Source organism: Rhipicephalus sanguineus, chromosome 1, assembly GCF_013339695.2.
Source record: "Rhipicephalus sanguineus isolate Rsan-2018 chromosome 1, BIME_Rsan_1.4, whole genome shotgun sequence".
In the NCBI taxonomy this organism is placed as follows: Eukaryota; Metazoa; Arthropoda; class Arachnida; order Ixodida; family Ixodidae; genus Rhipicephalus; species Rhipicephalus sanguineus.
In genome coordinates this window covers 200,885,525-200,901,863 of record NC_051176.1, presented here as the reverse complement: position 1 = coordinate 200,901,863, position 16,339 = coordinate 200,885,525, and the positions used below count along the sequence as shown (strand labels likewise).

Genomic DNA, 16,339 nt, shown 5'->3' with positions numbered 1-16,339 from the left:
GTCACGTGTACCATCCGTGATTTCATCCATTTTTCTTTCTTTCTGAAACGGACTGTTGGCTTTCCTGACTCTCTAATTTCACCTATACCCAAATATAACTTGGACAGCCGTTATTATAGTGATTCAAGTTCAGCCTTGTTTCTAGAATTTCTTTCTATAAGCCAATCAGAGAAGACGCTAGTATACCCCTTCCGTCAATCAGAGCCGGCATCAGGGCGAGCAGCCCGGAATATCGCTCTGGGGACGTGTTTTCTAATGTTCAATTTGATTTTTTTATGCTTTCTTTTGTCCTTCACTGACTGCAGCGTTTTCCTCGAATGGTGCCGTTATCACTGGGATCAGCACCGTGAGACCGCTTGATAAGAAAATAACAATGGAAGATGAAATAAAGAACATTACAATATACCACTATGGCTTATAAATCTCACTCGTAGCCATATATCTGCAGCCATAGTGTTTCCTCAGCGACAACGCGATAGTGTACCGTGGAGGTGTGCGTTGTCGACCTACTTCGAGTTGTCGAGCGTTTCCCAGCGCTCCAATATTCTGTGAAGGGTGTTTTTTTTTCTTCTTTTTCTTAGCTCGTTCTTTTGCCTGCGGGAATCGTATCACAGGCACTCAACGCATAAGAGCAGCAGACGATAGCGTCACCGCTTTTTTTTTCAGGACGTCAAGTGATTACGAACCTCTAAGCAATTTGAAGCAAATGCCTTTCAGGTGACATCATCTGGAAAGTATACATGCTTATTGCGTAATAAAGGTGTCTTTCCCAGCGATTTTCCACTTCTGCACATTTTAATATCCCTTTAATTTACTTAAAGGAAAATTAAATCAACGCCTCTCGCTTGGCGAAGATACCAGTGCATTTCTTTCAGCGCAATAGTATTTCAGCTCTGTCAATAATAGAAAGCTTGTTATAAAACGAACTAAAGCCTTAGTAGAATGTTATTTTAACCTATTCATGCTGTACGAGAAACGGCATCTTCATCCCTGGAATGACTTTAGGTCGATTTGTTTTTGTTGCTCAACACGAGATATCAAGGCGCTAAAGAAAAAAGAGAGCGTACTTTTTTGATAAATAAATAAATAAATAAATAAATAAATAAATAAATAAATAAATAAATAAATAAAGTGAAATGCAGTTATAGTCTATTCAAGTGTATAGGCTCGCCCCAGAGCATGCAAAAAGAAAAAAAATGTGCTTACTGAGGTATTGGTGTTAGGAAACGACCACTAACGTCAAGCGTTTATCGCTGCAGGTGTTCGGGACCATCTGCCTGGGGCTGATGCTGCACTACACCAAGCCCAGCAAGGTGGACTTCTTTGGCATGCCGGGCCATGAGCTGTACTTCCTGCTGACGGCGTTCGGCTGCCTGCTCTGTACCTTCCTGCTGCTGGTCTCTTCCTGCTGGTCCTTTACCTCGTCGTCACTCCTGTCGCGCACCTCCTTCGTGAGTGTCACCACGTCAACGCGCTGTCTTACGATCGACTATGAAGGAACTTCAGTAAAACTTTCGTTGGGCCAAGCTGGTACATAGCGTTTAAGGAGTCAAACTGATTTGCGCTCAAGTTCTCTCCTTAAATAAAAGATCGACTATGAGCCGTGTGGTTTCGCTGCCGCCAAATTTGCCACCGAGAACGAACCGATAAACGTTTCGCCGAGTGACTATAAGTGAGTTGTCTGCCGTCGTCCACGTTTTTCGCGCAGTTTATCATGATAATGGAATGCCAACTCGCCCAACAGTCCATTTTTCTGACTATAAGAAGTTGGCATTTCGTACTGAAAGAAAAAGGGGTAAAGGCTCATTCACACCTGCGACTAGCCCCGGTCGCGCGACCGTTTGCGACTGGCGGTCAAAAAGCGACTCAAAGCGACTGATGTTCACACCTGCGTGCGACCTATATGCGTCTGCTCGTATGCAGCTCGCATTGCCGTTGCCCCGTAAAATAGGCTGACGTCCTGTTTCTGAGCATCTGATTGGTTCAGAGGTTTGCGACTGCAGTCGCGCGACTGAAAAATCGAGCAGCGAGCGACCGAGCCGAAGCAGTCGCTTTGCGACCAAAACGGCTATTTGCGACCGTTTGCGACCAGTCTCTTTGCGACTAACTTAGTCGCGCGAGTGTTGCTAGTCGCCGGTGTGAACGGGCCTTAAATCAAGGAAGCGTGCCATCGTACGATCTCCCCGACTGCCTCTTTGCGACGCTTCCCGTCAGAACAGACGAAATCTCAAGGAAGTTGGGTGCATGGTTTCGAACCAAGCTCAGAGGCGTCTGGTGATGACTAGAGGCCGGATTTTCAGGCATTAAAAAACCTGTTTTAGGCGCCAAAAATAGGCAGGCAAAACAACGTTTTAGGTGCCGAAAATCGCACAATGTTCCCCAAACGACGGCTCCTGGAGGCCTAGCCCGGGCCAATGATTCCTCGTTGGACTCTAAATAAAGCTAATTACCTACCTACCTAACCACGTTTTAGGCCTTCAACGTCGTTAATGTAGCCACAATAATTTTTTTACATAAATCCAACTAATCTCATAACAAAGACGTGCGCGCCCTGTATCTACGACAGGAAAGCAAAAAATGTTGTTTTTTATGATGGCACAAAGGCGCCAGCAGTTGAACATAGCCGTGCAATTGCCTTCTGTTATGGATTAGGAGAACTTTTTGTTGGGCAAGTTGGTGAACGTTCATGATTTATTTTTAAGGCGCACGATTTTAAGGCCCGTGTCCTATCTTGTGTATGTCCTCCTTTGCTCCTTGAAAATCAATTATGAATTGTCTTTTTTCGCAGGCGCGTAGCCAGAAATTTTTTCGGGGGTGGGGGGTGGGCGGGGTGAGCACTTGCTAAAAACATAGACTATTTGAGGAAAATACCTATTTTTATTATTTATTTCTGGTGAAAACACCTACTTCACCAAAATTTCGAATTTCGGGGGTGGGGGGCGGGCCCCTAGGTGCCCCCCCCCCCTCTGGCTACGGGCCTGCCTGCACGGCTCGCAGAATGCGGCCTCTCCTTTTATTCTGTAGCATGGTGAGTCAAGTGTCGAATCAACACACTCCCGGGTCTCTTTCTTTGCGGCATGGCTAAGAAGGGCAGCACAGGAGGTAGCCAGACCGCTAAAAGACTAGAAGGTAGGGATGCCTGACACTGGTCGGGTCTAATCGCGTAGGGTCAATTTCTCCAATGTCGGTGAACACCGTAAGACGTCAATTACAAACAAAAAACAAAAACTGCGTGCACATCACATTTTTCTTTCTTTTGTTCATCACTCTCCTCTGCACTGACGGCTCTCTACGGTTTCGCATTCGCCAACGGCATTCGCTAACCGCTCGCGCCATGTCAGCGCGGCGGCGAATGGTGGCCGGCACGTCTCATTTTACTGGTACTGACGCTTGTTTTCCAGAAGCTGGTTGAACTAGACGACTACGTTAAACCCCATAGAGTACCGAACAGTCAATGTTGCCCGGTAATATGAATAATGGTCTCAAACAGCTATCGAAACCTAAATTTGGGGGATGATAGCGTTCATATAGCCGCCGATTTTGAAAATAGGCATTTATAGGCACTTAAAGGAAATTAGGCGCAAACGCCAAAAGTAGGCGTTTATAGGCACTACAAGAAAACTATAAAAACCCTTCTTAACCTCTAATATCGTCTCATATATCAAAATGGCGCGACAGGAACGTAAGGAACAAAACAGGCATTTGCCTAAAATCCGGTCTCTCTAATGATGACATTCCTGCTTTGCAGATGTAGCTAACGCGTCGGAGATGCTTTCTCTCAAACGGGCCCTGCAGCACTTTTCCAAGTAATCAGCGGATGACTTCATTGAAGGAGTTTATTGCCTCACAAATCGACTGCCGCGAAAACTTTTAGAATCCGTCAAGTACGAGCGGAGTTGCAGGGATTTGTCGCACGCTTTAAGCGATTTCGATCTCTCCCCTTTCGTGCCACCGAGTGCGCTGAAAGCTGCCCAGGGAGGGATGACGTAGAGGCAGGAAGCTTCGTCCGTTCGTCAGCGCGAGCCGTGACCTTGAGCATTTCTTTTTTTCTTCGAACGCGCGGCTTACTTTAGGTGTGATTGCAAGCAAGCAAGCAAGCGGGTACGTCGCGGCATCCCTCGGCGACCGCGGTAACTATGCAGCTCACGATGCTCAAATCAGCCAATGGCCGGGGACTTTGTGTTTATAACGCGGTCTTTTTTGCATAAGGCATCATTTGTTGAGAGAAGAGCGAGCGATTTCTAGCTGACTTTGAAAATTAATTCTACATTCCAGGCCGCATGCTACGCTCACATATTTGGCTCACATGTTCTCAGGACCCTCGACTACCGATCGGCAGCGTTTTAGAGGGGTACTGACACAAAACTTCACGGCCTGCGGAATCGATTCCCGTGAACGTGCGTATATCATCTGCAAAACATCAACAGTGAATATAGCTTGGAAGGCATTTTAAATGAATTTTGAAGTTTGTTTGAGCGATTGACACCCGCCGGCTATTGACACCCTCAAAGGAGACCCTTGGTGACCCCCTACTTCCCTTACGTGAACACGCTGCAACAAGTTATAATGACGTCATAGCCGCCATTTTTTTTTTTTTTGCCGCGTTCGCTCCAGCAGCCTACTTCTGGGCGGCTGCTCGCGGACCGCGCGAAAGTGCGTCACAGTTCTGTGTGCTGACGTGATCGAGAGCTGCACCCGCTAGGTGGTGATAGTTGCACCCGGAGGCTTGTCGTTTTTGAAACCGAATTGACACTGGTCGGTGATGAGGAGCCTGTAATTATTTATCTGTCGCGCGTTGCAGCAAACGATGTGCCGTGTTATGACTAACAGGCCCCCAGCAGCACATTGCAGAAAAAAAAAAAACGCGAGGCCAAACTTTTTTTGTCAGTACCCCTTTAAGGCGAAAGCATTTAATGTCTCATACTTGCGGCGTCCGCCGTCCGTCCGTCCGTGCCCTGGAACGGTGCCATCTGTGGCCTCTCCCCCTCACACTCTCTCAGCAATCACATGATGGCACAGCGGCGCATAGCAACAGTTGCGCGTTGCTCCTTCCAACGCGCGTTGCATAACTGTTGCGCAGGGCGGCGGGGCGGCGGCGGCAGTGGCGGCGTCCGTCGGCGGCGCCGCTTGACGCCGCCGCGCTACCAAGCGGCCCGGTGATGATTCCACGGCAAGCGGTTCGGAGATGCGCCCCAAGGATCTGGATTCCCCCGATACCATGGCATAGTCAGTCGAATGGCCCGACGCTTTCGCCGAACACACTTTGGAATTAACAAAGTGTCCCTCAATTTTTCTGACTATGCCCAACAAGTGTTGCAGGGCCCCTTTAAAGGTCGTCCACTTTCTGCTCCCCACTCATCCAGACAGGCCCCTGTAGCTGTCACGAGGCTGCGTCTTTGGGCATACTGACGCCGCACACCAGCGCCAGACCCGTTCCCGCATGAATGCTTACCTAACCTGCAACCAGTTCTGTGATACGCGCTCGTGGGATGTTGCCCCAGGCGGGGAGGACTATGCAGACGGTAGCTACCAACCTTGGTACTATAGTTACGTTCACGTTCTTTCACTGTACTAACATCGAGGGCGTCCTTGTGCAGTTGCAAAAGCTGGTTGGGTGATTCAGCAACGTTATGGAAGTTCTATCGCAAAATGCGGATAAAAATGAACTAAAATCACAAAGGACGGTTTCTCTATAACATAGCCATGCTTCTTTAGTAAATGTAACACAGCTGATTGATTGATTGATTGATTGATTGATTGATTGATTGATTGATTGATTGATTGATTGATTGATTGATAGATATTGTGCACCTTCGCAGGAGATCCTGTTCCACCTGGTGGCGTGCGCCCTGTACCTGGCGGCAGGCATCACGCTGTTGACCAAAACGCTCGACTATCACCGCAACTTCCGTGGCGAACAGTACGACGCCCGCATAGCGGCTGCCGTAAGTTTGCCGTCGCGCTGCCCCATCGTGCACGGTGCGCGCGCGGTTAACTCTAGGCTTGCAGACATAAGCGTGTGCAGAGTTCCCCTTCAGGGGGCGGGGGGTGAAGGTTCATCGCAGAGCCCCCCTCCCTATTAAGTCAATGTATGGGGCAGACTTTGCGCCACCCCCCCCCGTGCACGCCTATGCTTGCAGATGTCTAAATAAGGGTGATTGCTTACGTGCGCGCACACATTTTTGCTCCCTGGCAGAGTCTTTAGATTAACAGTATGCCCCATGTTTCTGTTGTAATCGATTTCCCGAATGTGTTAAATGAGGAGGAGAAGGGTACACGGATGCCTTCCTGTGGGGATAATAGGAATCCGCATGTGTGTCACAGCAAGTTACAAAGTGGTGACGGATAGTTTTGGGACTATTTGACATGTTAGGCTTATTTTGTTCTCGCATGTGTGGATGGGCCGGGATCTTTAGCGGTTGTGCAACTGCTGCGTAGCTCGATTTCGACTGACACATCTAAGGGGTCTCCTTGGATTTGCCAGCTCATCTCCTGAATGTGATGAAAGGAACAAGCTTTAGGGAGAAAAACAAAAAGACATGCGCAGCTTTCATAATGCGCATCGTTCATTAAAGTTCTGTCTTGGCGTCGCATTGCCTTGCCGTCCTGCCCTTCGAAAAGTTCTTGTGATTATGTGTATAGCCGGCAGGTTCTTTCTTTTCATGCGCCTTGTTGCGTTGAGCGACCGATCCGTGCTGACGTCCTTCTCTGCCCCGCAGGTTTTCGGCATCATGAACGGGGCCCTGTACCTGATCGGCGCCATCCTGTCGTTCCGGATCTTCCGACAGGGCTGACCATGCTCGGCGGGTCTGGGCGTGGCCCGACTGCCACGAGCTTCTCTTGGCTTTGACGTTAAACGCACTAGCCGCTCTCTGTTCACTCATACTCATCTTGGCATCATTGTTGCTCTGTGTATCCGATCGTGGCGGAGTCATTCTCCTCTCCGCGTATGTGTCATGTATCGTTTGTGCTTAGAGGCCAGTTTGCGTGCACGTGTTTGAGCTGCACCTTCTAGAGCGCACAGCGTTCTCGCGGCACTCGGTGTCGTCGTTTCCTTTTGTGGGGTCCGATGATAAACAAGGAGGCTTCCTTGGCTTGCATCGACTCTCTGAGTCGCTCGCACACGCACACACACAGACAATGTTCTGTTTCGGTGTTCACTGCCAGCTTTTAAGTCACTAATTTTGGTGCACACGAAAAGCGAGAAGTCATTAGGAATGAATCATTGAAACGTATGCAACCTGGCAATGTTCTGTTTGCGCCACGAAACAAGATGGCAGAGCGTTCTACGTCCCGCTGGTGCTTAAATGTGCCAAAGTTGTACGCTCTGTACTAAATGCCCAATCAGGTAGACGTTGCTATATCCTCATGCACAAGTGTCAATCGCATTCTTATAAGCATTTCTGTAAGGGCACAAAAGGATGGAACAGTTGGCGTACCCTATCAGAAGGAAACCCAAATAATGTAGTATCTACAATACGGCAACACGTAATAAGAGAATAGGTCGATACATAAACAGCGAGCCCACGTGTGTTTAAAATTTATTTGTCTTAAAGAGGTCATCCGTACGGTATTTGCCCGTGGAGCCTCTCCTGTTTTCTGCAGCACTCTTTTAGTGTACTTTTGGTATTGGTCTTCCTTTCACGCAATGTCTAAAGAGAGAGAGATAAAACTCTTGAATTCGCTTGCGATCTCCTTGTTGTCATTGACCTTTGGTGAAAGCAAAAAGAAAATTGGTTGGGTGCCAAGAAGGCGAAAGAAAAAAAAAAGAGAAAGAAACCATGCGTTTATTTAGAATCTGGTTAGAAAATAAAGAAAGCTGTCTACAAACTACGCGGCAGTGTTTTCGACCTTTATATCTCTCAAGTTCTGATCACAGTTATTTTTTTTAGTTATGCTTAGGGTACGTGGCACGGAAGTGAAGGGCGCGGAGCTCATTTCTGACCTGTTGCATGACCGTCTGACACACTGAAGTTGCGCACATCGGAGACAATGGCAATTAACTGACAGGAGATAGATAATGAGAGCAATTTCGGACTTTCTATTATCACTGCGCATGCAGCGACGACTCATGTGACACAACGGTCATGAGCTCGGCACCTATTGCTGCGCAAAACAGTTATGGAAACGTTTGTTAAATATCGTTGTTGTTCTTGTCAAAACGATATTGTTCTGAAAACTGGCGTGGCGTGCGCCTAAAAATGTGTTGGCCTAGGTTGTTCACGGAAGCAAAATGTGCCGCGTTTCGTGCCTTCGATCTGCCAAGCGAGGTCCAGGAAAAAAAATATAAAAAAAAGTAACTGAGGCATACTTGTTTGGCAACCGAACTGCCTTCTAGGTTCACCTCGGTAACTTAAAACATTTTGCGCTTGTTGTTTACTGCTTTCCGTAGACAAATAATGACGCGCCAGTACTTGCCGTTGGCCAAAATCCGTCCACACGTGAAACACTGCCTAACTCGAGGGGGCATTCACCGTTCCGGTTGTCATAGGACATGTTTCTCCTGCTAGTGTTTTCTGTGCCGCGTGCCTTTTATTGGTTGTGATCTGTGTCATTACGATGAAGGCGGCACAGATTCGGAAGGTATAGACAGAATGTGATTTACGGCAGTCGTGTTAGGCACTTTTGTGGCGTTCAGGGTCGCGCAGAAATTTCCCCGCGCAATTTTTCCACGTTTATAATGCGTCCACCTTTTATTGCCAAATATGGCGCGAAAAGTTCCGGCTGATTATTTGCCGAACTGTTCAATTTTCTAGTTTGCGAAAAAAAAAAGCTTTATGTCGAGATACAAGATGTGCACCTTCGAAATAATTCTTGGAAACGAGAGCGACGTAAACACTGCCGTTTGGCTCAATTTCAGCGCACATTTATCTGGCAGCCGCCGGAGCGTAACTTAATTACGGGTCTTTCTGCACGGTAGATTCATGATAATCGCAATTATGAGTAAAATCTGCGACAGTGTACAAGAAAACGTCTAGGACAGCTAGAATGTAATTTGCGTGGTGGACGAAAAAGATTCAGAAAGATGATAAAGAAAACAATTTACTAGACATTGGTGAAGCTTTTCTCGACATAAAGACAACATCGAAACAAACAGATTTAAGACGGATTTTTCTGGGGAAAAAATGTTACGCATGACCAGGAGGTTTTCTTTAGTCGCGCATGACGCAATTCGGACAAAAACTCTTAACGTCCACCTCGTCCTAGCCTGCATCTTAAGAGGAAGTGTATAGCTCATGGCGACCATACACTTTGCGTTTACAACAAGCATAACGTTGCTATGTTCTTTATAGAAAACCGAACGTGGACAATCGGGACGCGCCCTATCGATTAAATCAATCTCAGAAACAGCTTCAGTACTTCGGCGGTCGTTTCTTACAGCTGTGATTACAACTGACGAACGTAGTCCCCAATATTCTGCGCAATAAGCGTTTTAATGCGCTCTAGTTCTTAAACAGTCATTGCGTTGTAAGTTTCCGCACCATCCCGCTTTTACATCTTTCCCATCGCCATCCCCGTCGTGACAGGAAAAAAAAAAAAACGCGTTGGCCGTTATATGTATATTTCTTTAGTGTTTCCATGTAGCTAACAGTAACCGACGCATAGCCTACCCGCACACTATATAGGGTGCAACCACGTGTACAAGCTTTCGTCGACTTCTCATGTATCGCCGATGTGCCTAATAAACTTTGACGTGTTATCTGCCTGTCCCCTTCTTCTTCTTCCCTCCTCGTGCTTTTGTTTTCTGTGGCGCCGCGTTGTTATTCCTTCCTGTTGCCGCAAATAGGCCACGTAGCAGGACCAGCGGTCAGTGGAGAGAAAGCGTCACGCAGCTGCGTTGCCAGGAGCTGATCATCACGCGCCGCCCTTGACTGCATGGCTGACAGTTCTTCGGCGTGCGCGATATCGTGCTCCATGTCAGTCTCTCGTTCAGCACAACCCGCAAGCCGCCGTGTCTGCTCTGCTTTTTTGTTTCATTTTTTTTTTGTGAACTCGAGAGACGTCGGTCGCCGATGCGTGCAGCTCGTTGTTGAACGGCGCGGACAGAAGCCTCGTAAACCAATGGGATCAATTTTTGGCACCTGGCAGACAGACCTGGCAACGTTCTTTCGGCTTTGTATACATATCCCACGCGCCATTTTAACGGAGAGGCGGACGTGCCTCCGAGTCGCCTCTGCACTATTTAGTCGTTGCTATGTGGACACCCGACACTAACGCTGGCGCGGTGGGTAACGTGAAATCTGAAAGTTACGGGATATTTGCCGACGGCCCAGTGCGTTTCGTCTTCGGAGAACGCGGAAACAAACGGCGAAGCCATCGTGACGGGGCTTCTTTGTGTAAGCGCTCGTTTTCGTTCCTCGAAATAGTCCCTTATTGGCTTCGGTGCTAAAACGCCTGGGACCCTTTAGCAGGACTGAAGCTTGTCTGTCGCAGAAACGTGGATTACGCGGTTTAATGCTAAGCGCGGTGCTATATAGCTTTGTAAAACCACATCTTGCGGCGTGCGTCAGCTAAGCTTCGTGCTTATTCTTCCGGGAAGCGTAGACTCCTCGAAACGTGCCTGAAATTTTAAGCGAAAGCAGTTCATGTATAATGAGTGCTCGAAGGACGGCTGGCGAACAGTTATGGCGTCATAGGGGGCTTTATTGCGACGTTGATATTGGTTACGGGCCGTCGCGCAGCGAGAGGACAATTGGCAAGACGCCCGTGCTGTAGCCGATACATTATCTTGGCTGTAGCATCCAAATTCGATGAACTGTATTCTGCACGTATTATGTGTACGCATTCGACCTATTTCATATTCCCGTCACACTTTGTGGGCGTTTGGATTGGAGGGATTAGAAATGCCATATAACGGAGTGTCATAGTTGCGTACATTATATAGATGTGACAGTTTTGCAAAAGTTAACAAAGCAGATATTAGGCGACCACTACAAAGCCGAGCTTTTTCTTTACTTTTCTTTTTTTTTACACTCTTCCTGTTCCTATAACAAATTCAGTAACAGAGATTTCTCAGTACGTGTTCGAAACTTAGAATATTCAGACAGCCCATCATCTGCGGGCCCGTTAAGTCAGACGCCTTTTTTTTTTGGGGGGGGGGGGGGGGGGGAGGGGGGCTGGGTTTGGGTGGGGTGTCGAATTGTTAAAAATTTGGGCTCGACAAAAGAAAATGAAAAAAAAAAACAGATGAAATGAAAGGGCTTATTACTCGAGACAAGATAGCACGAACTCTGCTATGCATGTGCGCCATGCGTGTAGATCCAGTCTACAGTGTATATTGCCACGGGCGTTTCTTATTATCACTTTTGGTTTATTCGTTTCTCGCCCACAAAGACTGTCAGAAACGCTCAGCGCAAACCGCGCCTCATTGTTCGAGAGGCTTCGCGATCATTGTAGATCGTTTTGTTAAGATTGCGCGCAAGACGCGCACACTCGAGCCTATTCTAGAATTTGCACGACAGCCAGCGATAATGCTGGAATATTCGACGGCACATGTTTAAATGCCGACGCGCTTCACCGCTTGTCAGTTGATCGACGGACGACGCCCTGTTCGCCGCTATCATTGTACAGCGTGTATTGCTGTAGTCCTAGTTCTGATTTTCCGGCCACAAGTTCGGCCAAATAAACAGTTTCATCCTGCAAACGCCGACCGCTGTCTTCGTCGACGTCACGACCACGTGACATCTGGTGGAGGTGCTGCTTCTTCCATGATCCGGACGCCACCGCGGAGCGCTGACCCAAGCCCAAGCCGCGACGAGGACGACGGCAAGGAAATCCCGGATCGTCGAACAAGCCGCAGGCAGAAGGGACTGCAGCCAGAGCACGGGCTCCTTCCCGAAAAACCCAGGCAGCCGCAGATCTCAACATCGACCACAGCGACTATGACCGACCACGTGCAGCCTGCGCCAATCCTTCTTCGCCAGCCCAAGGAGCCGCCAACCTTCCGCGGATCGTCGTTCGAAGACCCGGAAAGCTGGCTCGAAGCCTACGACCGAGTCGCCCTTTTCAATGCCTGGACCAGTGAAGACAAGCTACAGCATGTCTACTTCGCCTTGGAGGACGCAGCTAGAACCTGGTTCGAGAACCAAGAGCGAACCCTGACAACATGGGACGTTTTTCGCACCAGGTTCCTGGCAACATTCACCAGCGTCGTCCGCAAGGAGAGGGCCGAGGCTCTGCTCGAAACCCGCGTGCAGCTGCCTAACGAAAACGTGGCACTCTTCACAGAAGAAATGACGAGACTGTTCCGCCACGCGGACCCCGAGATGCCCGAGGAGAAGAAAGTGCGCTTCCTCATGCGAGGAATCAAGCAGGAGCTGTTCGCGGGACTGATCAGAAACCCACCCAAGACCATCCAAGAATTCCTGGCGGAGGCAACAACAATCGAGAAGACGCTCGAGATGCGCACGAGGCAATACAACCGCCGCATGCCGACGACGAACTACGGGGAAGCACATGCGCTGGGCTCCGACGACTTGCGTGAGACGATAAGGGCGGTCGTGCGCGAAGAGCTCCGAAAGATGTTTCCTGCATCTCAACCCCAGGTGCATTCCATAGCCGACGTCGTTCGCGAGGAACTTCAGCATTCGCTAGGAGTTGCTGCACCGCCGCAACCTGAGCCGGAAGCCATGAGCTATGCTGCCGTTGCACGCCATGCTGTCGCCACTCCGCGCTATCACCAACGCCCTGCGCCGTCGCATTTCCGTCGCCAGACACCGCCGCCACCTCCGACGCTATCCCGCCCGCCTGCAAGCCAAAGCTACACCCCCCGAAAGACCGACGTTTGGCGCGCCCCTGACAACCGCCCGCTCTGCTACCACTGCGGGGAGGCCGGCCACACGTACCGCCGCTGCCAATACCGACAGATGGGGCTACGCGGATTCGCCGTCAACGCGCCGCGCCCGCAGCCAGGCGAACGGCCTCGCGACATCGACGACTATCTCACCGGAGCACAGCGGCAAGAACGACGACCTTCCCGCTCGCCGTCGCCCGGCCGTTACATGTCACCGCACCGCCGGCAGTACACTGGCCCAAACCGGGGCCGGTCGCCTAGCCCGTATCCGGAAAACTAAGGGCAGCAACCGATGGAGGTGCGGTTGCTGAACGACGAAATGCTGAAGATCCTCCGCCGTCGACGACTACGCCGCGACGAAGTTCCGAGCCCCCGCCGCACGCCGAACGACGCCCTGAAGACGAAACTTTGCGACCGGAAGCAGACCTGACGACGCAACGCGGAAGCAGCGGTGCAAACCGACGTAGCCGTGACCCGACGCCGCGACCTAACCGCAACGCAAGACGGCGGACTAGCGACCTCGACGTTCTGATCGACGGCCACAACGTCACTGCTCTCGTCGATACTGGAGCCGACTATTCCGTCATCAGTGGGCCGTTCGCAGCACAGTTGAAGAAAGTTAGGACTGCTTGGGAAGGCCCCGAGATCCGGACCGCTGGAGGCCATCTGATAACGCCGATTGGTGTCTGCACGGCGCGAGTCACCATCAATAACCGGACTTATCCTGCGAGCTTTGTAATCCTACAAAACTGCTCCAGGGATATGATACTTGGAATGGACTTCTTAAGTGACCACGGCGCCGTCATCGACCTGAGGTCTGAGTCGATAACACTGACCTCAGACAAAGCGCTCCCGCCCCACGCGATGCCAGGCAACCATGCATTGAATGTGATAGAAGAGCAGGTGACCATTCCGCCGCGCTCCAGCGTCATTATTTCCGTCGGCACCGAAAAACCTGCGAACCTTGAAGGCGTCATCGAGGGGTGATCAGCACCTACTCCTGAACCGTCAAATTTGCGTCGCACGAGGTATAGCCGAGCTGCGTGACGGTAAGCAAAGGTGGTGCTGACGAACTTCAGCCACGAATATAGGCACCTCAACTTTGGTACGACGGTTGCCTACATCGACGAATGTCTAGCCGCCAGCGATGCTTTCGCCCTCTTCGATGCTGCCGAACCTGCTTCGACGAATAGAGGTCCCGAACCGGATTTTGACATCAATCCGAGCCTTCCGAAGGCCAAGCAAGACCAGCTGAAAACCCTGATCCTGCAATACAGGGACTGTTTCTCGTCGTCATCGCGGGTCCGACAAACGCCCCTTGCGAAGCACCGCATTATAACAGAAGAACATTCTCGACCACTCCGTCAGAGCCCCTACAGAGTTTCTACTCGAGAGCGCGACGCGATAAAGAAACAAGTCGACGAAATGCTACGCGACAACATCATCCAGCCGTCCAAGAGTCCGTGGGCGTCACCCGTGGTGTTAGTGAAGAAGAAGGACGGGACACTGCGTTTCTGCGTTGATTATCGGCGCCTGAACAAAATCACGAAGAAGGACGTGTACCCCCTCCCACGAATAGACGACACCCTGGATCGACTTCACAACGCGACGTACTTTTCGTCGATGGACCTCAAGACCGGCTACTGGCAAATCGAAGTCGACGAGAGAGACCGAGAAAAGACTGCCTTTATAACACCCGACGGCCTCTTTGAGTTCAAGGTCATGCCTTTCGGTCTTTGCTCGGCACCTGCGACGTTCCAGCGTGTCATGGACACCGTACTGGCCGGATTGAAGTGGCAGACGTGCCTTGTGTATTTGGACGACGTCGTCGTGTTTTCCTCAACCTTCGACGAGCATCTCCGGCGGCTTGAGGCAGTACTTCAAGCAATCAGGCCTCTGGACTGACCCTGAAGCCAGAAAAGTGCCGATTTGCGTACGACGAGCTCTTGTTTCTGGGTCATGTGATCAGCAAGTCTGGAGTGCGCCCAGACCCGCGGAAAACAGCTGCCATCGCCGACTTCGCGCCACCCACTGACAAGAAGGCCGTGCGCCGATTTCTCGGCTTATGCGCCTATTACAGACGCTTCGTCAAAAACTTTTCACGGATCGCCGAACCACTGACGCTTCTCACGAAGAATAACGTGGAATTCAGGTGGGAAACGGCGCAAGTGCAAGCCTTTCAAGAACTTAAACGACGCCTGCAGACGCCACCCATACTCGCGCATTTCGACGATTGCGCCGATACGGAAATACACACCGACGCAAGCAGCGTAGGACTCGGTGCCGTCCTTGTGCAAAAGACTGACGGGCTTGAAAGGGTTATCAGTTATGCTAGCCGGTCACTATCCAAGGCGGAAGCAAACTATTCCACAACAGAAAAGGAATGCCTTGCCATCCTCTGGGCTACGTCAAAGTTTCGCCCCTACCTCTATGGCAGGCCCTTCAAAGTTGTCAGTGACCATCACGCCTTATGCTGGCTAGCTAACTTGAAGGACCCTTCAGGTCGTCTCGCACGATGGAGTCTGAGGCTTCAAGAATTCGATATTACCGTCGTGTACAAGTCCGGACGAAAACACTCTGACGCCGACTGCTTGTCTCGTGCCCCCGTCGACGCACCGCCGCAAGACGACGACGATGACTGCTTCCTCGGAACCATAAGTGCCGACGACTTCGCCGAAAGGCAACGGGCCGACGCGGAACTGGGGGGCCTTATTGAGTACCTCGAGTACAAGACCGCCGTTGTTCCGAAGGTATTCAAGCGAGGACTGCCGTCGTTTTTCTTACGGAACGGCGTTCTCCTGAAGAAGAACTTCTCGCCACTTCGAACTGACTACCTTCTCGTCGTGCCCTCATCACTGCGACCAGAAGTCTTCCAGGCCCTACACGACGACCCGACGGCTGGACACCTCGGTGTTTCCCGCACGCTCGCCCGAATACAGGAAAAATACTACTGGCCACGCCTTGCTGCCGACGTAGCCCACTACGTTAAGACTTGCCGAGATTGCCAGCGACGGAAGACACCGCCGACTAGGCCAGCGGGACTTCTGCAGCCAATCGAACCACCTCACCGGCCGTTCCAGCAAATCGGGATGGATCTACTGGGGCCGTTCCCCACGTCGACTTCCGGCAACAAGTGGATCGTCGTAGCAACTGACTACCTCACCCGCTACGCCGAGACAAAGGCCTTGCCCAAAGGCAGTGCCGCCGAGGTAGCCAAGTTCTTCGTGGAGAACATCGTCTTGCGTCATGGCGCCCCAGAGGTCCTCATCACAGACAGAGGTACCGCCTTTACTGCGGACTTAACTCAGGCGATCTTCAAATACAGCGAGACGAGCCACCGCCGCACCACCGCCTACCACCCGCAGACCAATGGCCTCACCGAACGTCTAAATAAGACCATCGCCGACATGCTGGCCATGTACGTCGACGTTGAGCACAAGACGTGGGACGCCGTCCTTCCGTACGTGACCTTCGCTTACAACACGGCCGTCCAAGAAACGACGCAGATGACGCCGTACAAGTTGGTCTACGGAAGGAGCCCGGCGA

At 50.7% G+C, this 16,339-nt stretch overlaps 1 protein-coding gene across 2 annotated transcripts in view; it reads left to right on the top strand.

Moving 5' to 3' along the window:
• The window catches only part of LOC119405348 (uncharacterized), a 42,744-nt gene extending 33,044 nt beyond the window's left edge, over positions 1-9,700 (top strand). For both annotated transcript variants that reach the window (XM_037672187.2, XM_037672195.2), the window contains exons 2-4: positions 1,260-1,451; positions 5,820-5,945; positions 6,720-9,700. In XM_037672187.2, the coding sequence (XP_037528115.1) occupies positions 1,260-1,451; positions 5,820-5,945; positions 6,720-6,794 (393 nt within the window). In that variant the 3' untranslated portion in view covers positions 6,795-9,700. The remainder of the gene's footprint in view (positions 1-1,259; positions 1,452-5,819; positions 5,946-6,719) is intronic.
• Positions 9,701-16,339: the final 6,639 nt, after the last annotated feature.